This window comes from Piliocolobus tephrosceles, chromosome 17, assembly GCF_002776525.5.
Source record: "Piliocolobus tephrosceles isolate RC106 chromosome 17, ASM277652v3, whole genome shotgun sequence".
Classification (NCBI taxonomy): Eukaryota; Metazoa; Chordata; class Mammalia; order Primates; family Cercopithecidae; genus Piliocolobus; species Piliocolobus tephrosceles.
This window is the reverse complement of record NC_045450.1, coordinates 40,638,237-40,665,361: the sequence shown is the minus strand read 5'-3', so window position 1 is coordinate 40,665,361 and position 27,125 is coordinate 40,638,237. Positions and strand designations below refer to the sequence as shown.

The window sequence follows — 27,125 nt, the reverse complement described above, 5'->3', positions numbered from 1 at the left end:
GGAGTCTTAATTAGAAAAAAGGAGTTGGGCTGGCAGGACTGAAGGAAAGCAAAAAGAAAAAGCAGGTAAGCTACAAGTTTGTCTTTCTTCATGGTCCAGGACACAGCCCTTCTGTGCAAATAACTCACAATATTCCTGTGCCCAGCTATCACCAGACCCTTGGCTGACAGAAAAATTGCAAGTTAGCACCCTGTAACCTTGCCATAATCAGTACTGCATGCAGTACGCTGCAACTCAAGAACCATCCTATACAATTTCCAGCAAGTCTTTATTTCCTTGGAGTCATCTCCTTTCTTGCTGATTCTGCCCATTGCTCCTTTGCAACATATTTTCATACTTTCTCTAATAAATCTGCCTTTTTTAACTCACAACTGGTAAAGTCGGCCTCAGTCACTGCCTCAGATAGTCAGCATTCACCCGTGACAATATCTTTTACAGTCCACTCCTTGCTCCACTTAGATCTGCTCATACCCCACATTAAGTTTACACCGTCACACAGTCTTCATACTGGTGCCAGCTTCAATCTCCATAAAAGACCTAAGGCAGTAGAGTTAGAAGAACAAGTTCAGTATCCATTGGTGCAACAGGGCCTGAGTCCAAGTCCACCTGCTGAAATGCTCCAGACCCCTTATCCCTGATAGATCTGATACCTTGGTTGACCTGGCTTGCCACACTGAATTCTCTGTAACTGAACATAAAAGCACCCTTATATATAGCCACAGCCCTAGTTTTTAATGACAATCAGTGTAGTAACTTAGTACCTTTTTTTTTTTTTTTTTTTTTTTTGCCTCTGGTCCACTGGTAACAAGAGTCTGAAGTCATCAGGGAGCAGTTCTAGTTTCAAGTTCAGTGGACTGTTTGCTGGGTCAACTGGTCAACTGTTGACCCGTGGAAGCATCCCTCCATCCCTAGAAAATGACCTGATATTCCACAGAGCCTAGGCTCTGGGGAACATGAAGCACAAATTCTGCAAGTGATGCAGAGTGATGGTGACAGGGGTCAATATTTCTTTCGCTTCTTGATTCTCAGACTGGTCTGTTCTAGCCTTTGAGGCACAGCATCACATTTCAAGTATTATAGAGTATATACTGCATCCTGTAGTACAACATTCCAACCCTGCAGCATCTTGATACCAAGTTTATTCCTTAGCAGATCTCCTAATAGACCTTCCATTGTTCTATTATGCTGTTTCCAGTGGATGCAGCATATGGTAGGACCAGTGGGTCCTGTGGCCATTTGTTCACAGACCCATCCTTGACCACAAAATAGCTCCCTTTTGTTGATGTGATTACATCCTATGTAATCACGGGATTACATAGGATCCCATGATACAGATTAGGCAAGGGCCCTCAGGTGGTGGTGTTGACAAAGGTACTGTGAGCAGGGAAGGCAAACCCATAAATCTATATCCTGAGTAGGTGTCAATTCCGGTAAGGATGAGTCACCCATGTCTCCTCATATCCCAGGGTTAAGAGTCTGACATAATCAACAAGTTACCAAAGAGAGTTTGACTCCCACTTAGGATAGTGTTGTAGTGAGGGCTCATATTAGTTTCTGCTGCTGGCCAGTGGGCATTCAGGAGCAGTATTGCCAAGATCAGCCTTGGTGAATCAGAGCCCATGCTTAGCCACCATAGCTATTCTGTTCATATTCATTCATGGGTTTGTTGTGCAAGCACTGCATGGCTGAGGAGGGAGGCTGGTTGACATGACTTGGATGAGTTTTGTCCCTCTGTTTGTAGAGTTCCTTGTTGGGCATTAACATGAAACACAGAGATCTACACACTGTCCCACTCCCATAGATGAATCCTCATGATTCTTTCTCACACCTCTTTGTCACTGATTTAGGATCCTATCTGTTATTACTTCCCAGGCCCCTGAGCAATTGGCGAAGTCATTCACCACTGTTCAGAAGTCATGTATGTCTTTACCTCTTTTGTGACTATTTAAAGTGGCAACCAAGTATATTGCTTAAAAGTGGACACAAGGAGGATGTTTTTCTCACCACTATCTTTTTAGGTCACTCCTGAGAGTGGCTGTTGTGTAGCAGTTGAATTTTAGCCCATCTTCTTAGGGCAGTCCATATGTAAACCAGACCTGTTTGCCTCTTCCACCAGCTAGCCATAGGGAATCTGCCATGAGGTAGTGGACAGATGTGATTGAGGGGAAGCACTGGTGCAGTAGAGGGAGACAACGTGGGGTCGGCCATGTGTATGTAACTTTCTTGTGCTAGCCAGACTTGCTCAGTCACAATTTCTAATGTACCAAATGTGCTTGCCTCATCTTGTTGCTGTATCTGAAAATACTCAGCTCATAATGGGCAGCTCTAGTTGCCTATTCACTTGATAGCCCATAGTAGGTAGTGGCCATGAGAATGAACCTTGTGGGCTTCTGACTATGGCTTCCAATCATTGAAACAGGGCACCAGCTACTTGCTGCTGGTCTGTCACAGCATTTACATCAAGGCCATGCTTCCCACAGGCTGCTCCCAGCTAACAACTGAGTGTAGCAGGGATACAAGGGCAGACCCATTTCTGGGGGACTCAAGACTCCTCTGGTGATTGACATAGGCTCTCAGTCTCCCTGAAACACTTGCTGGACCTTCTTTAGTCTTCATGGTAGCTAGGATGCTTTTACCCAACTTTATTATCTCTCCTTTGCAGATTGTATCACAGTCTGGCAGCTCTCCTGGACTTTCCTGGCTCCTTCCCCACTTCCCGTCCATAGGCATCTCCCCTAATGAAATCTTTGCATGTTTAATCCTGTCCTGGTGTCAGCTTCTTTGCATGTTTAATCCTTCTCAGACCAATGAAAGTGGTCTTAGAAGACAGGTGTTAAGATGGGGATCTGGGACTGGATCACCTAGTAAGAGTGGAGGATACCATCTTAGGTGATTGATGAGGCACCAGGTGATGACTCAATTGCTAGATTTTGCTGGTGGTGATCTGAAAAAAGTGTCCCACATTAGGGGGAATGCTGTAGGAGAGGCAATGATGTAAGTATTTGAAAAACACATGGAGAACAAAGCCTACAAAGGCAGTAGAGTAGGCCAGCTATGGCTAAGCTGCACACTGCAGAAGGATAATGAAAGACAGAGAGCTGTTAAAGAGCAGATAATGGCTAAGTGTGAGATCAAAGCAGCCTTGGGGAGAGATTAAGAAAAGGCCCTTATCAGCAGTAGTGGGAGGGCACACACAGTTGAACCATAGGCTGAAGACTTCACCATGAATGTGCTCTTGAAAGGAGCACCAGTATCACTAAGAAGTTTAGTGGTAAGGCTGGGCACAGTGGCTCCCTCCTGTAATGCCAGCACTTTGGAAGGCCTAGGTGGGAGGATCACTTAAGCCAAGGGGTTCAAGACCAACCTGGGCAACATAAGGAGGCACTGTCTGTACACAAAATTTAAAAATTAGCCAGGCATGGTGGCATGTGCCTGTAGTCAAAGCTACTTGGGAGGCTGAGGAAAGACAATCACTTGAGCACAAGAGGTCGAGGCTGATGTGAACTGTGATCATGCTATTGCACTTCAGTCTGGGCAACACAGTGAGACCCTGTCTCAACAAAAAAGGAGGAAGTTTAGTGGTGGCGGTGGGGTGGCCCTCTTCTGCAGGCCAGGGGACATGGCAGGAGAGGTGGCCATAGAGCTGAGTTCATTAACATTGATAGAGAAGAGGGAGTCTCAAAGTCACTCATCCTGAGGCTGGGTAGTGGCACTTAACTGCCAGAAGGCAAGAGGCTGCAATTACTTTAACGATCACCAAGGCCAGAGGATCAGACAAGGGGACTTGACCTGTAAGGAGTGGTGGAGATGGTTAAGGGAGTGTGGTGTCTATAGGGGAACACAGACAGACTATTGACATAGGTGCTGCTTTGCATCCATGAAAAAGGATAAAGCAAGCATGGAGGAGTAGCACAAGACTGATGGGGGCTGCCCCAGTAAAATGCTACAAATTTCTGCTCAGTTCCCAGATCTGTGCCAATTGTCAGATCTTGAAACCACTGAAAGAAAAGGTGGCCAGGTCCTTAGAAAGAAGGACTCTGCACAATTGCAGCAAGTATATACCATGATAATTTTCCTAGTTCTTTTCTGAAGGTGCGTATGGTTATTTATTCGGCTATGTACTGAGCAAATATTTCCAGGACTAATGGACACAGAGTCTGAAGTGACATTGCTATGTAGAGACCTAAAGTGTCACCATGACTCCCGTGTTAGAGTGGGGACCTACGAGAGCCAGGTAGTGAATGAAACTTTAGCTAAAGACTGGCTCACAGTGGGCTCACTGTGTCAATAGACCCCAGCTAGTGGTCATTTCCCCAGTGCCCAGGTGCATCAATTGGGAGGGATATACTTGGAGTAATCCCCCATAAGAAATCCATGGTCTGTGATGTAAGAGCTATCACAGTGGGGAAGCCCAAATAGAAACCTCCGAAACTGCCAGAAGCTAGTAGGCTCCCACTTCATGGCCAAGTTAGTAAAGAAAAAACAATATTGTATCCTCAGAGAGTGATATAGCAGAGATTAGCACCACTGTTAAAGACCTAAAAATGCAACGGTGCGCCGGGTGCAGTGTCTCATGCCTGTGGGAGGCCAAGGTAGGAAGATCATGAAGTCAAGACGTCAGGACAATCTTGGCCAACATGGTGAAACCTCGTCTCTATTAAAAAATATATATATAAAAATTAGCTGGGCGTGGTGGTGCACGCCTCTAATCCCAGATACTCGGGAGGCTGAGGCAGGAGAATCACTTGAACCTGGGAGGTGGAGGTTGCAGTGAGCCATCACGCCACTGCACTCCAGCCTGATGACAGCACGAGACTCCATCTAAAAAAAAAAAAGATGCAATGGTGGTGATGCCTTTCACAATTCCATTCAATTCATCAGTCTGGCTGCTGCAGAAGTTGAACAGCCCCTGGAGAATGACCGTAGACTACTGCACACTCAACCAAGCGGTAACTCTGATCATAGCTGCTGTGCTAGGTGTGGCATCCCTGCTTGAGCAGGTGAATAAGGCTTCTCCTATAACATATGCTGAAGCTATAGATTTGGTGAATTCAATCTTTTCCATTCCAACTAGAAAAATTCGCATCTACATGGGATGAAAAATACTCAGTTACAGGGGTAGCTGCCTCTCACAATATAGTGCAAAGACATCTACCCTGCCTGGATGTCCCAAGAACATCACACTCATATGTTCCATTTACCACTTCATGCTCAATGGACAGGATGAGCAAGAGGTGGCCAGCCCTCTGGAGGCTTTGTGCTCCAGAGGGTGAGAGATAAGCCCTTTGGAAACTCAAGTAAGGGACATATCAGTGAAGGCTTGAGGAATCCCATGGGCAGAACATGCTAGGATTTCTCCTCTAAAGTAGAAGAAAAATCTAAGGTGCAGGTGGAGCTTATGGCAAGCTCCAGTGGGAGGATCATGATCTGGTCCCTGCAATTCTGGTATAAGGCTATGCCTATCACAGTAGGGAATTAAAACCCTTTGAGAATCGTCTCTGTGCATTAGTGGGTCCTGGTATCAAAAAATGCTAGACCATGGGCACCAAGTGACTGTGCATCCAGAACTTTCCATTAAGAGATAAATCCTGGCTATAAATCACTCTTGGGAAGGATTGGGGGTATGTTTATAGTCACTATATCTATAGTGACATTGCATAGTCCTCTCTTGAAGGACCCAGACTCCTTAAAACAATGAGCTCAGTAGGTTTGAGAAGTAGTTCAGGTCTGGAAAGATCTAGTAAAGGACTGTGATTTTTCATTGTTATGGCTGACATAAAACTCTAATCATCATCTCTTGACTTTCTCTGATTTTACAAGTTAAACAATATTCAAATTGGCTGCCTGTCTACTTTACTTCTAGGAATACCATGATGTATTAGCCATTGTCATAGATCTCTGTTGGACAAGGCATCTCGGTTGCCACTCTGTTTTTTTGCCCATTAAGGTAATTACCTCCACCTTACCTCTGGTTATGCAGCACTACCTGGTCTCTGCTATTCCAGACTCATTCACACTGATACCAGGGACCCCATTTCTGTGGTAGCTAACAAGGATTATCACCACTGAGCTTCTCAAATAATTCCTTCCTGCCTAGCAAATTCCTTACTGCCCTAGTGAAGGGATCCTCTGTCATTCTCGGGAAACATTATCAGACAGTGGGTCCCTCATTCTAGGAGATGTATTTATTTTAACAGTTCCACATTCCTGAACCTTCTCATCTCTTCATCAATACTTGACCATTCTAACTGGCTAATTCTAACATCTCCATCGCATTTGCTGTAAGCTGTCATCATGTCCATGCTTCATAGGTCCACTCTCATAGCATATTAGCATCTACCCGAGGCATTCTCTGAGGACAGTAAGTCCTGCATCATGAGAATGTGCTCTTGTGCTAATAAATTCTCTCTACCCAGTCTTACCTTCTGCTCCACCCTTCAGGCTCACCACCATTCAAGACCCACCTCCACACATGTTTTTCTCTGTTCCTATCAGGACATAATAGCCACATCAGGTGATTCATTCAGTTGGAAAGCCCTTTTCTTCTGGGGAAGGGACTCATGTTCTTGTTTAAGCTATGCTTAAGCTTGGCCCTGGTTACTGACCTGGAACAATGAGTGGACTGGGTGATCTTGATGAGGAAAAGCTTTATCTTGGGAAGTATCTATCACGGGTCAAGTGTATGCATTGTTACCAGAGTACAAGTGTCTGGTGCCCCTAGTAAGGAGAGGCCTGCTTCTGCCAGGCCGGAGAGTTTAGGAGAAGCTGGGTATTCATTGTTCTCAAGTGCATCCATCCAGATGTCTGGGGTCTCAGACATTCCATGTCTCAGGGTCTGAATCATTCCCTGTTGGTGTCCTAACTTTAGCTTAGAAGATTTTTCAAGGTTATAGGCTCAACCTTACCCTTATGGGTAAATTCTGGGTCTAATTTTCAGCATAGTTTAACTATGGTTCCAGGAGACATAGCTATCTTTAAAAGCTGCTAGGAGACCTTCTGATTTTCACAGTGTACTCTGTGTTGATAGCTGATTAACTGAGACTGCCATTTTCTTCAAGATTTCCAAGGCAGTTAACAAAAGGCAGCCAACGCCACAATACTTGTAATTACCCTTGCCTCTAGACCTAGAGGTGCTAGTGTTAATGCATGCCTCAGTGTAGCCCACCCCTCTGAACCACATCCCGGTCCACCACTGACAGTCTTAGTAATAGGATGCTGTCTGACTAGTGGGGAGATCCAGTTTCAGAATCTCACTGAGGGTTTGCTCTCTAGGTCTCCTTCTCATACCTGTCAACTGACTTAGTTTGTATGCCTGAAAACAGAGCCTGAGGCAGGGATTTGGGTAAAAAGGTAGATTTCTCGGGAGCAAGGGTGGAGGGGAGGAGGGAAGGTGAGACAAGGGGATATTCCTGAGACTGCTGCTGTGAGTAATGGGAGCCCCACTTCCTTGGACTTTCATGCAGCACACGGAATGCCTCAGAGCTCCCTCAGCTCTCACGGCCCTTCTGTTGAGGGTTCCTCCTGGGGGACTCCATCTGTCCTGTAATGTCTGGTCTCACTTGAGCAAAGACAGAAGGGATGTTTCTGCCCTGGGGCAGAAGATAGAAAGCCAGGGGCCCACCCATGCTTCAGGTGGTATGCTGTCAGTGCAAAGGGAGGCTGGGCCTGCACACTACTGTCCACTGCAGCTGTGGCTTAAATCCGAGGTGGGCTGAAGTTTTGTGACCTGCCTGAGAGATCACATGGTTCTTGTCAGAGTCATCATCATCATTATCATTGGGTATACCACCATAGAACAAGGGCAGCGTGTTGTAAATAATAGAGTCATCAAAAAGTACATGGGTGGGAAGAGGAGAATGAGTCTAGCATTTGGTAATGAGGAGGTCTACACGGAGGAAGTGGTTTTTCATGGAAACTTTAAGACAAGTAGGATTTCATCGGGTAAAGAAGTCACCTGAGTGTGGTGGGCCATGCCTGGCCACACCCCTGTAATCCCAGAGCTTTGGGAGGCAGAAACTGGTGGATGACTTGAGACCAGGAGTTGGAGACCAGCCTGGGCAACATAGTGAGACTCCATCTCTCCAAAAAAAAAAAAAAAAATTAGCCAGGTATGGTGGTGTGCACCTGTAGTCCTAGATACTTGGGATATGGAGGTGGGAGGATTACATGAGCCTAGGAATTTGTCATGCCACTGCACGCAAGTCTGGGTGACAGAGAGACACTGTCTGCAAAAAAAAAAAAAAAAAGGCAAGAAAGAAAAGAATTCAAGGCAAAACATTCCAGGGGAGGAAAATATAACAAACAAACACTGGATATAGTGATGGGGGTGCAGTGATGAGATGCAGGAGTGGAGGTACAGTGATGGGGTGCAGTAACGAGGTATAGAGATGGGATGCAGCAATAGGGCACAATCATGGGCTTGCAGGGATGGGAGGTAGTGGCCTGCAGTGGTGGGGTAGAGTGATGAAGTATATTGGTGAGGGTTCAGTGGTAAGGTGCAGTAATGGGGGTACAGTAATGTAGTACAATGGTGGGGTTGCAGTGATGGAGTGCAGTGATGCAGTGCAGTGGTGGGATGCAGTGATGGGGGTAGCAGTGGAGCTGCAGTGGTGGAGTGCAGTGGCAGGGTACAGCAATGGGATAATGGTGGAGGTGCAGTGATGGGGTGCAGTGGTGGGATGCAGTGGTGGGGTGCAGTGGTGGGGGTGCAGTGATGGGGTGCAGCAATGGGCTATAGAAATGGGGAGCATTGGTGGAGTGCAGTGGTGGGGGTGCAGTGATGGGGGTAGCAGTGGAGCTGCAGTGGTGGGGTGCAGTGGCAGGGGTGCAGTGATGGGGTGCAGTGGTGGGGTGCAGTGATCAGGTGCAGTGCTGGGGTACAGTGGTGGGGCACAGTGATGGGGTGCAGTGGTGGGAGTGCAGTGGTGGGGTGCAGTGATGGAGGTAGTGGTGGGTGTGCAGTGGTGGGTGTAGTGATGGAGTGCAGTAGTGGGGTGCAGTGGTGGGAGTGCAGTGGTAGGGTATAGTGATGGGATAATGGTGGAGGTGCAGTGATGGGGTGCAGCGGTGGGATGCAATGGTGGGGTGCAGTGGTGGGGTATTGTGATGGGGTGCTGCAATGGGGTGTAGTGATGGGGTGCAGTGGTGGGATGCATTGTGGGAGTGCAGTGATGGGGCACAGTGATGGGGCACAGTGATGGGGTGCAGTGGTAGAGTGCAGTGATGGGGTGCAGTCGTGGGGGTAGTGGTGGGGGTGCAGTGATGGGGTGCAGTGGTGGGGATAGCAGTGGGGTTGCAGTGAGGCATTAGTTTGGAATCATAGAATGGAGTCAGATGAGAAAAGGTTTGAAGGTCAAGTTAAAGTGTTTGGGTTTAATATGAATGTGTGAGAGGTTTGAAGAAACAGATTATGAGATGGAAGCTCTAAGGCTTCCCAGCTGTGGGTCCATATGTGGTGTGTGGGGCATTGCCTAGTGACCTGATTCTAGCACCAGAGCACCACTCCTTTGTTTTGTCCACCTACAGACTGGTTTCTGCCCTGAGGCAGCTGCCATTACTCTTGTACCTTCAAGGTTCCTTTAGCCTCTCTTTATGAGGATCCAAAAGTGGGCTTTGATCTTTACCACCTATCAGCAGAGGTAGATGAACCTATGTTTTAAGCCAAGCTGCTTAAAGAACAAGCCCTTAGCCCTCATCTTGGTTTTCTCCCTCAGGGTTTCAGCAGAGCAATCTGGGAGAACAGGGAGAGCCTATCAAAGGTCTATGTCTCCCAAAGGGCCATCCAGGCCACTGGCCTGTGCTACTGATGGGGACATCAAGGTCCAAGGTGGTTATTCAGCTTTCTAGAAGATTAAGTAATTTTTCATGACCCAAGAACTGCAGAAGCTGGCCCATCCTCCCAGATCTTTCTATTGCCTCTCCTTTCCTACTCCCGCCTCCCCAAATTGCAAAGCCTGCAGCTCAAGGGCAGGAAACCTGAGCTCTAGTCCCAGCTGTGCTGCTTCTCAGCTTTGTGATATTGGACCAGCAATCCCACCTTGCAAAATCTCAGTTTCCTCATCTACAAAATGAGACTAATCACATTAAATTAGGTAACAGATGCAAATAAAGCATTTAGCCCAGGGTCTGGTACCTATAAGGCATTCTGTAAATGAAGGCTAGTGGCATTGATTCCTGACATTATCAGTATTCCTCACAGAGTAGGTCCTGTGCATTAGGGGATGCCTGTGACAGGCGGTACCTAGAGAGAATAGCAAATAGAAGACATTTCATTAGGAAACCATTTCCTCTATAGTTCTCTTTGCATTCTGATTTTGTGGAAGAGAAAGACTCAGTTTGGTGGTATTATAGCATGTTATATATATATACACACATACACATATATATATACACATACACATATATATATACACACACACATGTATGTGATATGTGTGTGTGTGCACATATATATATGTGTGTATATATATAAAATGCTTGTTAATTTCCATGTTTAGCATGGAGAATTCTTTGCTCCTCTGGTTAATGATAGATAATTGCATCTAACTCAATCTGGTAAAGTCCTATTCAGTAACTTAAACAGTCTCTTTAGATAGCATAATCACTTCAAATAAATCCATAGCCTCTCAGATTTGCTCCCCACCCCACCCACACTCCTTGCCAAGATGGTGTCAGGCTGTGTAAGTCAAGGGATGTTAATAGGACCGCGTGAGTGGGAGGGCAGAGGGAGCTTGGATCCACTTGCAGAAGTCCTTGCGTTGTTGTGGTCTCCACAGAAATGTCCTGCTGCCCGGGTTCCTGGGAGGAGGATGAATTCTCACGTGGTGAGCTCATGGTCTGTCCTCTCGTCTTGATCAAAGCCCTGGCTGACCATCCCTGGCTGACTCAGTGCCCCACCTCACCGTGCCCAGTGCTCAACACTGTGCTCCAGCACAGGCCAGGCTGTGGTTTCACTCTGTTCTCGAGTCCACGAAGTGCATCTGTAGCCCCCTGCCCTCCTCCTCCTCCTCTAGCTCCCAGCCCAGGTTGGTAGTCACCTCTGAGTTCTCTTCAAAGCCACACGGTGATGTCTGGATCAATTTCAAGGAATTGGGGATCCAAGGGAAGTGGGAGCACTCTCTGAGATCTCTCTTGGCCCAACCACTTCTGCTCTGCTGTGGCTGCCCCAGGTTGGTTGAGATGTGGAACCCTTCTGTCAGTATCCTCCTGGAGAACCCTTCACTGCTTAGCACACATTTCATCCTTGGCACACATTTCATCCCATCACTGCACCCCATCACTTTCCCCCATTGCTGTACCCCTTTAGGACCTATGTCTAAGAGGGGGAGTCAGGGCACTTTGCATCACATGTGCTTTCCCTACCTCTCTTCCCTTCTCCTTTCCAAAATCCACTGTACAGAAGGGCCGGATTTTCCTGTTTGTCCTATTTTGGGTATCTTCTCCACCATATACCTCCCCTTTGTTGTAATGGTTGCTAGAGGTAAGGGAATGGTTTTGTGGTATAGAAATGCAAGATATATTGGCTTGCTCTTCCCAAAACACTATCCTTGTTGCACAAGGTAGATACAATTTTCTTTAATAACAGCTTTTAAAAAATCTCAGTTTAAATAAAAAAAATCAAGTAATTGATAGTGAATTTGGTAGTGGGAATGGAACAAATTGTGAAGACAGAAGGTCTAGAGCTGAGCTTTGGGAAGCCACAGGGCACATGTAAGACACTGGGATGAATATGTACCTGGAAAAGTCCTAGGTGTAGTCCAAAGAGGAAGAGAGTCATGGCTACGATTTATTAGAGAAAAAGAGAGGTTGGAAAAGCAAAGCACTAAGAAGTTCAGGAGAATCAGGGGAAGGTTCTTGGAAGAGGTGGCAGTCAAATTGGATTTTAAAGAAGAAGCTGGAGAAGAAAGACATCCACAGTGGGGGTGGTGGTGTTGGTAACAAGATAGTTTGTGTGAAGTGCTTTAAAATAGTTGAGTGAGCAGTGGTGTACAGAATTGATAATATTTCTGGTCAGATGAAGGACAGATTTGAAGGCCAGGGAGAATCTTTTTGGTGGCAACTATGAAGGGCCAGAGGGGAAATAATATACTCTAAGATGCCTCAAGGTTGCCAAGGAGGCTGTAGACCAAATGGCCATTGAAGACTCTTGTTGGCAGGGCCAGCCGGGCTGCCAGTCTGAGCTGGCAGTGTTTGTGCCTTCAGAGTCACTGGCTTGTCCCAGCAGCAACCTCTTCCTCTTCTCAGAAACTTCTCGGCTTCTCTAGCCTGCACTGTGTCCCACAAGCAGGGCTGGAAACCTCATTCATCCTTGGGTCTCTGGCACTCGTAATCCTAAAATGTCTTGCCTGGTCTGGAATGTCTTTTCTATTTCCCCCATCCCGGAAGTCCAAAGCCGATCAAATTATCTTTCCCCAGCTCAAGAGTTAATCATCAGCTTCTTATGTAAATCAGAACAGGAAAGTCTTGCTTGGTCAATTCCTTTGAGAATATTGTTCTGATGCTGTTCTTCAGTAACTCGGCTGCCTCTGCCTGCCTATTCAGCACTTATCAGTTAACAAGAAGCTCTTTCTGGCTCCCGAACGAAGTTCTCTGAGGCCAGCAGCAGCCGTCGATGTTCACGGAGTTCAGGCAGGCAGCCAAATGAGCGGGAATTGGGTGCACCCAGGCCAGATCCTATTTTGGGCTATCTGGGTCCTTGCAGCCCCCACCAAGGGTGAGATATCCAATGGGAGAGGAGGGCTCTCAGAAGATGGGGTGGGCGAGGATTTTCCACTGGTAGAAATGAAATTATTTTTTTAGAGGTCTCTGAGGGTCCATGGAGAGCTATGTAGTACTTTGATAGCATCAATGTTTTGGTGTTACCGAGAACGTAGGACCAGAGCTCCCTTCTTGGGGTGGGTAGCGCACAAAAGACCCTGGTTCTGCCCTTGGGTTCCTCACATGCTGCAAGGGGTTTAGAGGGGCTCTATCCTGAGCACTGGGGAGGTGTGAGGAGCAGAGCCTGTGCTTCCGCACTCCTGGCTGCAGCAACAGGACTTTCAGTAATGAAATGACATTAGAAACAGTGCTAAGACACCTGGGTCTTGCTAAGTAAGTAGCTGGGCAGTTTCCTTCCCAGACCTCCATATTCTCTGTGGTGACTGAGACTCCTGCATGCCCAGTCTCCCAAAGTGCCATGCTGCTGGAAGTGGATGGGTTGATTTCAGGAAGCATCTGCTTGAGAATTTTACATTTTCATCTGTGATTATTAGTGTGTATTCAAAAGCATATACCTAACTCACCAACCACAATTCCATAAATATCATTACTTGGAGTTCTTCTAGGTAAAATTTTAAAAGGAATTTATTGCAACTAAATTTTAAGAAAAAAATAAAAAGCCAGTAATCATGCAGGTGCTGCACAGAAGTGCTGGCAGTGGTGCCGGAGGGTGTGGAGTGACAGAAGTGTAGGAACCCCTGGGAAGATGAGTTTGTGGCATCCCAGGATCTACAGAGTTCGGTGTGTGTCAATCCTGTAGAAAGAAAGAGCTCTCAGCAGAAGGGAGATGGGTTCCTGAGTGAATGGGGGAGATTTGGTGGCTAGGTGCTGCTGGGCTCCTAGGAGAAACTAAGTCAGAGGTCTCATGGGGGTGACTTCTACAGCAATGTTGGAAGAAACCATGGACCTGGATTCATGGAGCGGGAACCTGGATACCGTCAGCTGCACAGCCTCTGGGTGAAGGAAGCATGTCCCCACTGGGGAGCTCCAGGCTGGGTGGGCCGTGACCCTGCCTGTCCCCAGCCTGCTCCTGATTCCTCCCATGTGTTCCCCCAGGGCCTTCTGCTGAAGGGCCACAGAGGAACACCAGGCTGGGATGGATTCAGGGCAAGCAAGTCACCGTGCTGGGAAGCCCTGTGCCTGTGAACGTGTTCCTCGGAGTCCCCTTTGCTGCTCCCCCGCTGGGACCCCTGCGATTTACGAACCCTCAGCCTGCATCGCCCTGGGATAACTTGCGAGAAGCTACCTCCTACCCTAATTTGTAAGACCAGGTTTGGGCACACGGGTGGCTTGTGACTCTGGGAGTGGCAGGAATGCAGGTCGTGCAGCCCAGTGAGAAAGAAGAGGGATTGGCGTGGATGGGGGAGGAGGGAAGGAGTGGGCTTGAGACTCGGGCCAGTGGTTCGGTAATCTCCTGACTCCTAAACTGACTCATGGCCAGGATGCTGGAGGCATCTTTAAAGATATGCCGATTCTCCAAGCTCCCTTCTGAACTTTCTGAATCAGAGTATCCCGAGCTGAGCCTGGGAAACTATTATCTGAACTCTCTCTAGAGACTCTGATCACCAGCCAGGTTTTCTGAAAGTGCTGAGATGGGTTTACTGAGTCGTTTGATCAGAAGGGACTGTCTAGGTATCTTCTTGTGACCTGTCACCCAAGCCTGGCCTTTATGGTCAGACTGGGTGGGGCTTTATTGAGAAGAACCACACTAGAAGGGTGTCAGCTCCAGCTGTCAAAACTGTGCCTGATGCAATACCTGGCCCATGGTGAACTCCATAAATACCCGTGGAAAGAACATGTGGATGTGTCTCTGTGACACAGGGACTCTGGGAGGTAAGGAGCTCCTGGTCACTGCAGATTTTCAAGCTCGGGTAGGTAACCAGTTGCCAGGTTAATTGTGGAGTGGTGAGGTGAGACTTACTGGGTGGGCAGTGAGACTTGAAAATCCCCTAGAATCTTCCAAGTCTTTAGATTCTGTCAAGCTCTCAGGTTGGGCCACATGGGTTCCTGGCAGAAGAAATTTTGGTGCCAGGATATTCCCTAAGCCACAGAAGATGACCCCATGTGGTCCAAGGACTGAGGACATCAAGCTGAAACTCATTTGTTGTGTGCATTCATTCATTCACCCAACTAATATTCGTTGAGAACCAACTTGATAACTGGCTCTCCATTAGGCCTGGGGACACGGCAGGGGATGAGTCACAGCTGTCCTCAGGGAGCATGCAGAGGGGTGATGGTGGCAGGAATGTAAACAGCAATTGACAGTTAAAATATAAGATGGGAAGGGCAACCATTTGGGTGTCAGGGAAGGATGCTGAGGGGAAACAAAGACCCACCTGGCCCAGCTTTGATGGGAGGTCAGAGATGGCTTCTCTGAAAGCACTGAGGCCTGATCAACAACATACAAAAGGGGCAAGGAGGCATGAACACCTGTCAGGAGAAGACGTGCAGTGATATTGCACACTATTCTATTACGAAAACAACTAGCATTGATTGTGCACACAGTATGGTAGAAGCATTCACATTACAGCCTCACTTAATCTTATGGTGTGTCATGCTCTGTGCTGGTGCTCTGAGGTACAGAGGTGACTAAAGCAGAGTTGTAGGCCCTTAGCTACTCACAGCTGAGCTGGGGATGATGATAATGCACACGCACAAGCTTAGTACAAGTTCAGGGAAAGAACACAAATTAGGTTGGTGTTTAAAAAGAAGAGATATGGTAGAACTGGAGAAATCTCAGAAGGCTTTTGGGAGGAGGTGGCAAGTTGGAGTGAATCTGAAGCAAAGGAAAGAATGTGAGCAAACAGATATGAGGAGAGAGCAGTCGAGGCAGAGGGCCCGGCTTGAGCAAAGCCTGGGTGCGGGAGTCTATCTTGGTTGGTTCCAGGTACAGAGGACTGGAAATGTTCCTTTGCTCTTCTGTACACAGAAGAGGGAGCCGCAGGGGCAAAGCCCTTGTTATTCGACTGTGTCCTGCCCTCTACAGTTTGGGGAGTTGTTGGGCCAGCTTGGTTTCTTATGTGTGTCTATATTATGGTGGTGGCATAGGAGGGTGGTGTAGGCATGGGAGGGTGGTGGGTGGGTGGTAATAGTGCAGTTATTCTACACCATGTGCTTTCCTAGCCAGGAACCAGATCAAAGAGAATTATAATTTGCTTTGCTTGTTTGTTTTGGAAACCATGGGGGTTTGGGCATGATTGGACTTTGTACCAGTAGCTGCCTCTTCTGCTCAGGCAGAGGAGACGGCCAGGCCTCCCTGCTCTCTGAAGAACTGGCCCTTCCCAGGCAAGGTTGCTGATAACTTTTTCTGAGAGTTTTCTCCTCTCCTTCTCCAAGGTGCCTCCAGAACTCAGAGTGGCTGCGCTTAGATCAACACATGCTCAAGGTGCATTACCCCAATATCGGCGTGTCAGAAGACTGCCTGTACCTGAACATCTATGCGCCTGCCCACGCCGATGCAGGCTCCAAGCTCCCCGTAAGGCTGCCTGCTGTGTGTGCTTCAAGCTCCAGCTAGCAGAACCTTGGCCTGGGATCCAGGCAGTGTAGCTGTGTGTCTGGAATCGGAACTACCCACTGTTGGGTAAAAGGGAAATGTAATCACATCAACACTTTTTAAAAATCATTTGAATGATAGATTCACGTGATCAGTTTTTCTGATTGATTCTTTATTGGCAGTGCCTTGACTTTTAATTTTTATTTTGTTTTGTTTTTCCCATCTGCTGCATATTTAGTGACCTGTAAACTTTCAGAAAAGACACTACTTAAAAGGAATCTGACTTTTTTTTCAATTTGAGGTATCTTTTTTTAAAAATTATACTTTAAATTCTAGGGTACAGGTGCATAACGTGCAGGTTTGTTACATGTGTATACATGTGCCATGTTGGTGTGCTGCATCCATTAACTCGTCATTTACATTAGGTATATCTCCTAATGCTATCCCTCCCCCCTCCCCACTCCCCACAATAGGCCCTGGTGTGTGAGGTTCCCCTTCCTGTGTCCAAGTGATCTCGTTGTTCAATTCCCACCTATGAGTGAGAACATGCGGTGTTTCGTTTTCTGTCCTTGTGATAGTTTGCTGAGAATGATGGTTTCCAGCTGCATCCATGTCCCTATGAAGGACACGAACTCATCCTTTTTTATGGCTGCATAATATTCTGTGGTGTATATGTGCCATGTTTTCTTAATGCAGTCTGTCACTGATGGACATTTGGGTTGATTCCAAGTCTTTGCTATTGTGAATAGTGCTGCAATAAACATACGTGTGCATGTGTCTTTATAGCAGCATGATTTATAATCCTTTGGGTATATACCCAGTAATTGGATGACTGGGTCAAACAGTATTTCTTGTTCTAGATCCTTGAGGAATCGCCACACTGTTTTACACAATGGTTGAACTAGTTTACAGTCCCACCAACAGTGTAAAAGTGTTCCTATTTCTCCACATCCTCTCCAGCACCTGTTGTTTCCTGATTTTTTTAATAACTGCCTTTCTAACTGGTGTGAGATGGTATCTCATTGTGGTTTTGATTTGCATTTCTCTGATGGCAAGTGATGATGAGCATTTTTTCATGTGTCTGTTGGCTGTATGAATGTCTTCTTTTGAGAAGTGTCTGTTCATATCCTTTGCCCACTTTTTGATGGAGTTGTTTGTTTTTTTCTTGTAAATTTGTTTGAGTTCTTTGTAGGTTCCGGATATTAGCTCTTTGTCAGATGAATAGATTGCAAAAATTTTCTCCCATTCTGTCGGTTGCCTGTTCACTCTGATGGTAGTTTCTTTTGCTGTGCACAAGCTCTTTAGTTTAATTAGATCCCATTTGTCAATTTTGGCTTTTGTTGCTGTTGCTTTTGGTGTTTTAGATATGAAGTCCTTGCCCACGCCTATGTCCTGAATGGTATTGCCTAGGTTTTCTTCTAGGGTTTTTATGGTTTTAGGTCTAACATTTAAGTCTCTAATCCACCTTGAATTAATTTTCGTATGAGGAGTAAGGAAAGGATCCAGTTTTAGCTTTCTACTTGTAGCTAGCCAATTTTCCCGACACCATTTATTAAATGGGGAATCCTTTCCCCATTTCTTGTTTTTGTCAGGTTTGTCAAAGATCAGATGGCTGTAGATGTGTGGTATTATTTCTGAGGACTCTGTTCTGTTCCATTGGTCTATATCTCTGTTTTGGTACCAGTACCATGCTGTATTGGTTACTGTAGCCCTGTAGTATAGTTTGAAGTCAGGTAGTGTGATGCCTCCAGCTTTGTTCTTTTGGCTTAGGATTGTCTTGGCAATGCGGGCTCTCTTTTGGTTCCATATGAGCTTTAAAGCAGTTTTTTCCAATTCTGTGAAGAAAGTCATTGGTAGCTTAATGGTGATAGCATTGAATCTATAAATTACCTTGGACAGTATGGCCATTTTCATGATATTGATTCTTCCTATCCATGAGCATGGTATGTTCTTCCATTTGTTTGTGTCCTCTTTTATTTCACTGAGCAGTGGTTTGTAGTTCCCCTTGAAGAGATCCTTCACATCCCTTGTAAGTTGGATTACTAGGTATTTTATTCTCTTTTAAGCAATTGTGAATGGGAGTTCATTCTTGATTTGGCTCTCTGCTTCTCTGTTATTGGTGTATAAGAATGCTTGTGATTTTTGCACATTGATTTTGTATCCTGAGACTCTGCTGAAGTTGTTTATCAGCTTAAGGAGATTTTGGGCTGAGATGATGGGGTTTTCTAAATATACAATCATGTCATCTGCAGACAGGGACAATTTGACTTCTTCTTTTCCTAATTGAATACGCTTTATTTCTTTCTCTTGCCTGATTGCCCTAGCCAGAACTTCCAACACTATGTTGAATAGGAGTGGTGAGAGAGGGCATCCCTGTCTTGTGCCAGTTTTCAAAGGAAATGTTTCCAGTTTTTGCCCATTCAGTATGATATTGGCTGTGGGTTTGTCATAAATAGCTCTTATTATTTTGAGATACGTTCCATCAATACCAAATTTATTGAGAGTTTTTAGCATGAAGGACTGTTGAATTTTGTCAAAGGCCTTTTCTGCATCTATTGAGATAATCATGTGGTTTTTGTCTTTGGTTCTGTTTATATGCTGGATTATATTTATTGATTTGCATATGTTGAACCAGCCGTGCATCCCAGGGATGAAGCCCACTTGATCATAGTGCATAAGCTATTTGATGTGCTGCTGGATTTGGTTTGCCAGTATTTTGTTGAGGATTTTCGCATCAATGTTCATCAGGGTTATTGGTCTAAAATTATCTTTTTTTTGTTGTGTTTCTGCCAGGCTTTGGTATCAGGATGACGCTGGCCTCATAAAATGAGTTAGGGAGGATTCCCTCTTTTTCTATTGGATTGGAATAGTTTCAGAAGGAATGGTACCACCTCCTCCTTGTAACCTCTGGTAGAATTCGGCTGTGAATCCGTCTGGTCCTGGACTTTTTTTGGTTGGTAGGCTATTAATTGTTGCCTCAAATTCAGAGCCTACTATTGGTCTATTCAGGGATTCAAGTTCTTCCTGGTTTAGTCTTGGGAGAGTGTATGTGTCCAGGAATTTATCCATTTTTTCTAGGTTTTCTTGTTTATTTGCATAGAGGTGTTTATAGTATTCTCTGGTGGTAGTTTGTATATCTGTGGGGTCAGTGGTGATATCCCCTTTATCATTTTTTATTGCATCTATTTGATTCTTCTCTCTTGCTAGCATGTATCAATTTTGTTTCTTTTCAAAACCCAGCTTCTGGATTCATTGATTTTTTTGAAGGGATTTTTGTTTTTCTTTTTCCTTCAGTTCTGCTCTGATCTTAGTTATTTCTTGCCTTCTGCTAGCTTTTGAATGTGTTTGCTCTTGCTTCTCTAGTTCTTTTAATTGTGATGTTAGGGTGTCAATTTTAGATCTTTCCTGCTTTCTCTTGTGGGCATTTAGTGCTATAAATTTCCCTCTACACACTGCTTTAAATGTGTCCCAGAGATCCTGGTATGTTGTATCTTTGTTCTCATTGGTTTCAAAGAACATTTTTATTTCTACCTTCATTTTGTTATGTACCCAGTAGTCATTCAGCAGCAGGTTGTTCAGTTTCCATGTAGTTGAGCGGTTTTGATTGAGTTTCTTAGTCCTGAGTTCTAGTTTGATTGCATTGTGGTCTGAGAGACAGTTTGTTATTATGTCTGTTCTTTTACATTTGCTGAAGAGTGCTTTACTTCCAACTATGAGGTCAATTTTGGAATATGTGTGATGTGGTGCTGAGAAGAATGTATATTCTGTTGACTTGGGATGGAGAATTCTGTAGATGTCTATTAGGTCCACTTGGTGCAGAGTTGAGTTCAATTCCTGGATATCCTTGTTAATTTCTGTCTCGTTGATCTGTCTAAGTTGACAGTGGGGTTTTTAAGTCTCCCATTATTATTATATGGGAGTCTAAGTCTCTTTGCAAGTATCTAAGGACTTCCTTTATGAATCGGGGTGCTCCTGTATCTGTATTGGGTGCATATATATTTAGGATACTTAGCTCTTCTTGTTGAATTGATCCCTTTACCATTATGTAATGGCCTTCTTTGTCTCTTTTGATCTTTGTTGGTTTATAGTCTGTTTCATCAGAGACTAGGATTGCAACCCCTGCCTTTTTTTGTTTTCCATTTGCTTGGTAGATCTTCCTCCATCCCTTTATTTTGAGCCCATGTGTGTCTCTGCATGTGAGATGGGTCTCCTGAATACAGCAAACTTGACTCTTTATCGAATTTGCCAGTCTGTGTCTTTTAATTGGACCATTTAGTCCATTTACATTTAGGGTTAGTATTGTTATGTGTGAATTTGATCCTGTCATTATGATATTAGCTGGTTATTTTGCTCATTAGTTGATGCAGTTTCTTCCTAGCATCGATGATCTTTACAATTTGGCATGTTTTTGCAATGACTGGTACCGGTTGTCCCTTTCCATGTTTAGTGCTTCCTTCAGGATCTCCTGTAGAGCAGGCCTGGTAGTGACAGAATCTCTAAGCATTTGCTTGTCTGTAAAGGATTTTATTTCTCCTTCACTTATGAAAGTTAGTTTGGCTGGATATGAAATTCTGGGTTAAAAATTGTTTTCTTTAAGAATGTTGACTATTGGCCCCCACTCTCTTCTGGCTTATAGAGTTTCTGTTGAGAGATCTGCTGTTAATCTGATGGGCTTCCCTTTGTGGGTATCCCGACCTTTTTCTCTGGCTGCCCCTAACATGTTTTCCTTCATTTCAACTTTAGTGAATCTGACAATTATGTGTCTTGGAGTTGCTCTTCTCAAGGTGTATCTTTGTGGCATTCTCTATATTTCCTCTAGTTGAATATTGGCCTGCCTTGCTAGATTGGGGAAGTTCTCCTGGATAATATCCTGCAGAGTGTTTTCCAACTTGGTTTCATTCTCCCCGTCACTTTCAGGCACACCAATCAGACGTAGATTTGGTCTTTTCACATAATCCCATATTTCCTGGAGGTTTTGTTCATTTCTTTTTACTCTTTTTCCTCTAAACTTCTCTTCTTGCTTTATTTCATTCATTTGATCTTCAATCACTGATATTCTTTCTTCCAGTTGATTGAGTCGGTTACTGAAGCTTGTGCATTTGTCACCTAGTTCTTGATTCATGGTTTTCATCTCTATCAGTTCGTTTATGGACTTCTCTGCATTGGTTATTCTAGTTATCCATTCTTCCATTATTTTTTCAAGGGTTTAATTTCTTTGCTCTGGGTACGTAGTTCCTCCTTTAGCTCTGAGAAGTTTGATCATCTGAAGCCTTCTTCTCTCAACTCGTCAAAGTCATTCTCCATCCAGCTTTGTTCCATTGCTGGCGATGAGCTGCGTTCCTTTGGAGGGGGAAATGTGCTCTGATGTTTTGAATTTCCAGCTTTTCTGCACTGCTTTTTCCCCATCTTTGTGGTTATTATCTGCCTTTGGTCTTTGATAGTGGTGATGTACTGATGGGGTTTTGGTGTGGGTGTCCTTTCTGTTCATTAGTTTTCCTTCTAACAGTCAGGACCCTCAGCCGCAGGTCTGTTGGATTTTGTTTGAGGTTCACTCCAGACCCTTTTTGCCTGGGTATCAGCAGCAGAGGCTGCAGAAGATAGAATATTGCTGAATAGTAAGTGTTGCTGTCTGATTCTTGCTCTGGAAGCTTCATCTCAGAGGTGTACCCAGCTGTGTGAGGTGTGAGGTGTCAGTCTGCACCTAGTGGGGGATGTCTCCCAGTTAGGCTACTCAGGGGGTCAGGGACTCACTTGAGCAGGCAGTCTGTCCATTCTCAGATGTAAACCTTCATGCTGGGAGAACCACTGCTCTCTTCAAAGCTGTCAGACAGGGACATTTACATCTGCAGAGGTTTCTGCTGCTTTTTGTTTCACTATGCCCTGTGCTCAGAGGTGGAGTCTACAGAGGCAGGCAGGCCTCCCTGAGCTGTGGTGGGCTCCACCCAGTTCAAGCTTCCCTGTGGCGTTATTTACCTACTTAAGCCTCAGCAATGGCAGCCGCCCCTCCCCCAGCCTCGTTGCTGCCTTGCAGTTAGATCTTAGACTGCTGTGCTAGCAATGAGGGAAGCTCTGTGGGCATGGGACCCTCTGGGCCAGGCATGGGATATAATCTCCTGGTGTGCCATTTGCTAAGACCCTTGGTAAAGTGCAGTATTAGGGTGGAAGTTACCCTGTTTTCCAGGTGTTGTGTGTCTCAGTTTCCCTTGGCTAGGAAAAGGAATTCCCTTCCCCCTTGCACTTCCCAGGAGAGGTGATGCCTCGCCCTGCTTCAGCTCTTGCTGGTTGGGCTGCACCCACTGACCAGCACCGACTGTCTGACATGCCCCAGTGAGACGAACCCGGTACTCAGTTGAAAATGCAGAAATCACCCGTCTTCTGTGTCGCTCACGCTGGGAGCTGGAGGCTGGAGCTGTTCCTATTTGGCCATTTTGGGCGCACTCTCTTTTTTCAAAAAGGATAATTTTATCCTCCAACTTTTCTGTTTATAATGAAGACAGTCAGGTAATCATGTTAAGTGTTTCATTTAAGAATATAAAATATCCCTATGTCAGTGAGTGGGGGAAAGGCATATTCTATTTTTTTAGCCAAACCCTCGCATCCTCTTCTCTTCCCCATGCCTCTGCCAGGGGAAGCTGGCTGTCTTATATCATAACAGTAATGTCTATTAAATGCTTGCTGTGTACCAGGCACAGTACATCATCTGATTTAACTGGGTAAGGACGATCTGGACCCATTCCACAGATGGAGAAGATGAGGCCTAGGAAGGGCATAAATGACTTGCTCCATGTTGTACACACAGTAGGCGCTAGATTCTGGCACCAAAGAAAGCGCTTTGTCTACCTCCCCTTTCTTCTGTGGCTTTCTTCTTTTTATCTGCCCCAAAGGCTGTAATCTCTAATATGACCTTAAGAAAGAGAATGGAAGTGATTTGTTATTAAATATGTAAATAGAAATAATGCCACTTGAATAATGTCTTCTATTTCCTGGTCCCAATTTTTCTAATCCATACAATTTTTACTCTTCCCGGTTTTTTTTTTTTTTTTCTTTTTTAGGGGGAGGTGGGGGCACAGACAGAGTCTTGCTCTGTTCCCAGGCTGAAGTGCAGTTGTGCAAACTCGACTCACTGCAACCTTCACCACCCGGGCTCAAGAGATTCTTGTGCCTCAGCCTCCTGAGTAGCTGGGATTACAGGTGCCTGCCGCCATGCCCGGCTAATTTTTGGTTTAGTAGAGACAGGGTTTCACCATATTGCCCAGGGTGTTCTCAAACTTCTGAGCTCAGGCAATCTGCCCACATCAGCCTCCCAAAGTGCTGGGATTACAGGCATGAGCCACTGAGCCTGACCTTTCTTCTTTCTCTTCTTTCTTTCATCATTTTTCATCCTTTCTCCTCCTCCTCTTCCTCCTTCCTCCTTCTCCTTCTCCCTTCCTCCTCCTCTTTCTTCTTCTCCTCCCCTCTTTTCCTCCCCCTCCACTCCCCTCACCTCCTCCATTCTCTTTTTCTCCCCTTCCCTCCCCTCCCTTCCTCTCCTCTCTCTGAGAGCTTTTCTCTGAAACACCTTGAGCTGCTTTTGCTCTTATACATGGCTTACAATGGTTTCCACCTTCCTGTGGGTCACAGGCTCACTGGTATTTAGTGAACAATTTCTGAGCACTTGAAACTTGAAATGTGCTATTGCTCATTGTTCTATGAGCTTTAGATGCAGAATTTTGTTTAAACCTCATGATAACTTCATTAGTGAGATACTTTCCTTCTTCACATTTTACAGATGAGAAAAATGAGCTTTAGGCTAAGTAATCTTCCCAAGGTCACACAGTTAGTCAGTGGCAGTAGGAGTCAAACCCAGGCACTCAGGTGCCAGAGCCCACATGCTTAACCCTGGGCCTTCTTCAAAAGACAAAACCTCGTACCCTGCTTAGCAAGTGGGACATTTCTATTTGGTGTTAAGAACGTGTGCCTCATCTGCATGTGGAGGGGAGGTGGTGCCTCCTGGTTGACTGGACACTCCTCTCCCCTCCTCAGGTCTTGGTGTGGTTCCCAGGGGGTGCCTTCAAGACTGGCTCAGCCTCCATCTTTGATGGGTCTGCTCTGGCTGCCTATGAGGATGTGTTGGTTGTGGTCATCCAGTACCGGCTGGGAATATTTGGCTTCTTCACGTGAGTCTCTCCAAATAATCGATACCCCAGATCCCCAAGGAGCAGGCATGCAGTAGCCAGAGACAATGCTGAGCGACCTAAGATCGAGTGAACCTTGAATGCCAGGCTGTACATGGAGTTTGGGCTTTATCCAACACAGACTGAGGGGCCAGGATTACCTTTCTCAGAGTAATTTACCAGGAATCTCAGTCTGAAGCAGAGTGGAGGCTGAGCCAGGGGTACCCAGCTGCAGATGGGGAGCCCCACTGGGAGGCACTGTCTTGATGCATGCCATGGGGTCATTCAAACACAAAAGCAACAGCTAACATGTATATAACGTGAGTGTATGACGTGCTTATTGTCTGCCTGGCACTGTCAATCTTCACAGCCATGTGGAGTGGGCACTATCATTATCCCCATTTTAGATGTGAGAACCATTGAGGCAAAGCAGGTTAAGTGACTTGCCCAAGGTCACCCATATAATAAGTGGCCAGACTGTGAATCCTGTGCTTGAGGCTGAGATGGTAACCATTAAGGTATAATGCTTCTCAGGATAAACAGAGATGAAGAAATGGGGATCAGGGTGGGAGCCACAGTAGAATGGAGGTAAAATTAGCGGGGCTTGACTCTTGACCAGATGCAGGGTCCTGGGAGAGAGAAGGTGGAGTCAGAGCCAGCTCAGTGGTCATGGACAGTGGAGGGGACCAGGGGAAGGAGCAGTGTGGGGAACCGGAAAATGGAGGGGAGTAGAATGTGCCCCAGGATGATGTGCATATATGGTGTGCACTGCATGCATGCTTTCAGTCTAGACATTTCTTTGGTTCTATGGCATTTCCACTTGTTTCATTTGTTCTCCCATTAATTCCATCCTGGAAAACATGCAATTGGCAGGGGCAGCAGGATTGGGGCGTGGGATCCCAAAACTGCAGCTTTCTAGCTCTTGGGCAAGGGAGTTTAACCTCTCTCTGTGCCTGAATTAAAGAGTTGATGTATCCATTGGTGTTCTGACAGCAGGCTCACAGGTTTAGTGGAAGGGAGTTGGCATGAGCTGCTACTGTGGAAAAAAGCACCCTCTGCCCAAACACTTCCCATCAGAGATGGAGCATGGGGTGGTGGGATAAACATCGCAGTCTCTCTCTAGCCCACCCTCATGTCACACAGCTGAGGCCTGGGTGATGCCATTCCTAGAGGTCAGCTTTTCAGGGGCAGGGCAGAGAAGGGTGGAGAAGACCCAAAGAAGCAAAGGGAGAAAAACCAGCACCACCTACCTCACAGGTGTGACGGTTGTAGGATTATTAGCCTTAAAGTCCTTCGAACAGTGTCCTGTACTTGCTGCAGCTGCTGTTATTGTGTTGTTTTGTTTTGAGACGGCGCTCTGTCTCCCAGGCTGGAGTGCAGTGGCATGATCTTGGCTCACTGCAAGCTCCTCCTCCCGGGTTCATGCCATTCTCCTGCCTCAGCCGCCTGAATAGCTGGGACTGTAGGCGCCCGCCACCACGCCCGGCTAATATTTTTGGTTTCTTGTTTTTTTGTTTTTTCAGTAAAGATGGAGTTTCACCGTATTAACCAGGATGGTCTCGATTTCCAGACCTTGTGATCCACTCGCCTCGGCCTCCCAAAGTGATGGGATTACAGGCGTGAGCCACCATGCCTGGCCTGTTATTGTTATTATGACTATTATTAATTTAGTTTCATGGAAAATTCTGTGCCCAGGAAACCCTTGCTTTCTAGTACAGACCAACTCTCAGGATTGGATTCATGGATTCCAGACCAGTCTGGGCAACAAAGGATTCATGGATTGGGATTCATGGATTCTGAGGAGCCCATGAATACTTGAAATTGCACCTACAATATTGTATGTGCATTTCTTCTCGGTTGCATAGCTTTCATCAAATTGTCAAAGAAATCCAAATCCCAGCAAAGTGTGAGAACTGAGCCCAGTTTCCCCAGCTCCTCCAGGCCTCTGACTCTCAGTTCCCTCCCCACTGACTCCTGCCCACAGCCCCTGCTGAGAACTTCCAGGGCTGTGGGAAACACACCATGGCTGACTGAGAATTCTCACCCTGCCTCTTGTCCTCAGCACATGGGATCAGCACGCTCCGGGGAACTGGGCCTTCAAGGACCAGGTGGCTGCTCTGTCCTGGGTCCAGAAGAACATCGAGTTCTTCGGTGGGGACCCCAGCTCTGTGACCATCTTTGGCGAGTCTGCGGGAGCCATAAGTGTTTCCAGCCTTGTGAGTTCTCTGCTTTGTGATTTGAATGAATCTCAGTGCGGGAGGTTCCAAAAATGATGATGAATTATTAACATTTGATTGGTGCCTTCATGTTCAGCAAACACTTTAATACACATTGTCTTCTTCAAGCCTCACACACACATTATGAGTTAGGGGCTCAGTCTCATTTCACAGACAAGACAGCTATTGTTGGGAAAGTTTAAATAAATCACCTGAGGTCACAGAGTGAGTAATAATTTGAGGAAAAATCCCTTGTATTTGTAGAGGAGAAACCCTAGTATTCAATTACCAGAGTGGTAATTACTTGTTTAATAGGAAACTCAGCTAAGGCATTAAATGCCAAAAGATGCATATAAATATTTTAATTTAAACCATAAAATGTATGTTCCCTCACCAACAGTTTGATACGGGGCCTTATGTTTGCAGAGTTAGTCTGCTGACTCGAGTTCCAATGTGGATTATCTTGCATAAACCACCCGCAAAATTCGCTGTCCTCAAATTGCAGTT

At 45.8% G+C, this 27,125-nt stretch overlaps 1 protein-coding gene across 1 annotated transcript in view; it reads left to right on the top strand.

The window, feature by feature from the left end:
* Positions 1-26,675, top strand: part of CES5A (carboxylesterase 5A) — a 99,606-nt gene extending 72,931 nt beyond the window's left edge. The window contains exons 3-6 of the mRNA XM_026456858.1: positions 13,813-14,017; positions 16,093-16,231; positions 24,272-24,405; positions 26,465-26,675. Of these exons, the coding sequence (XP_026312643.1) occupies positions 13,813-14,017; positions 16,093-16,231; positions 24,272-24,405; positions 26,465-26,675 (689 nt within the window). The remainder of the gene's footprint in view (positions 1-13,812; positions 14,018-16,092; positions 16,232-24,271; positions 24,406-26,464) is intronic.
* The last annotated feature ends 450 nt before the right edge of the window (positions 26,676-27,125 follow it).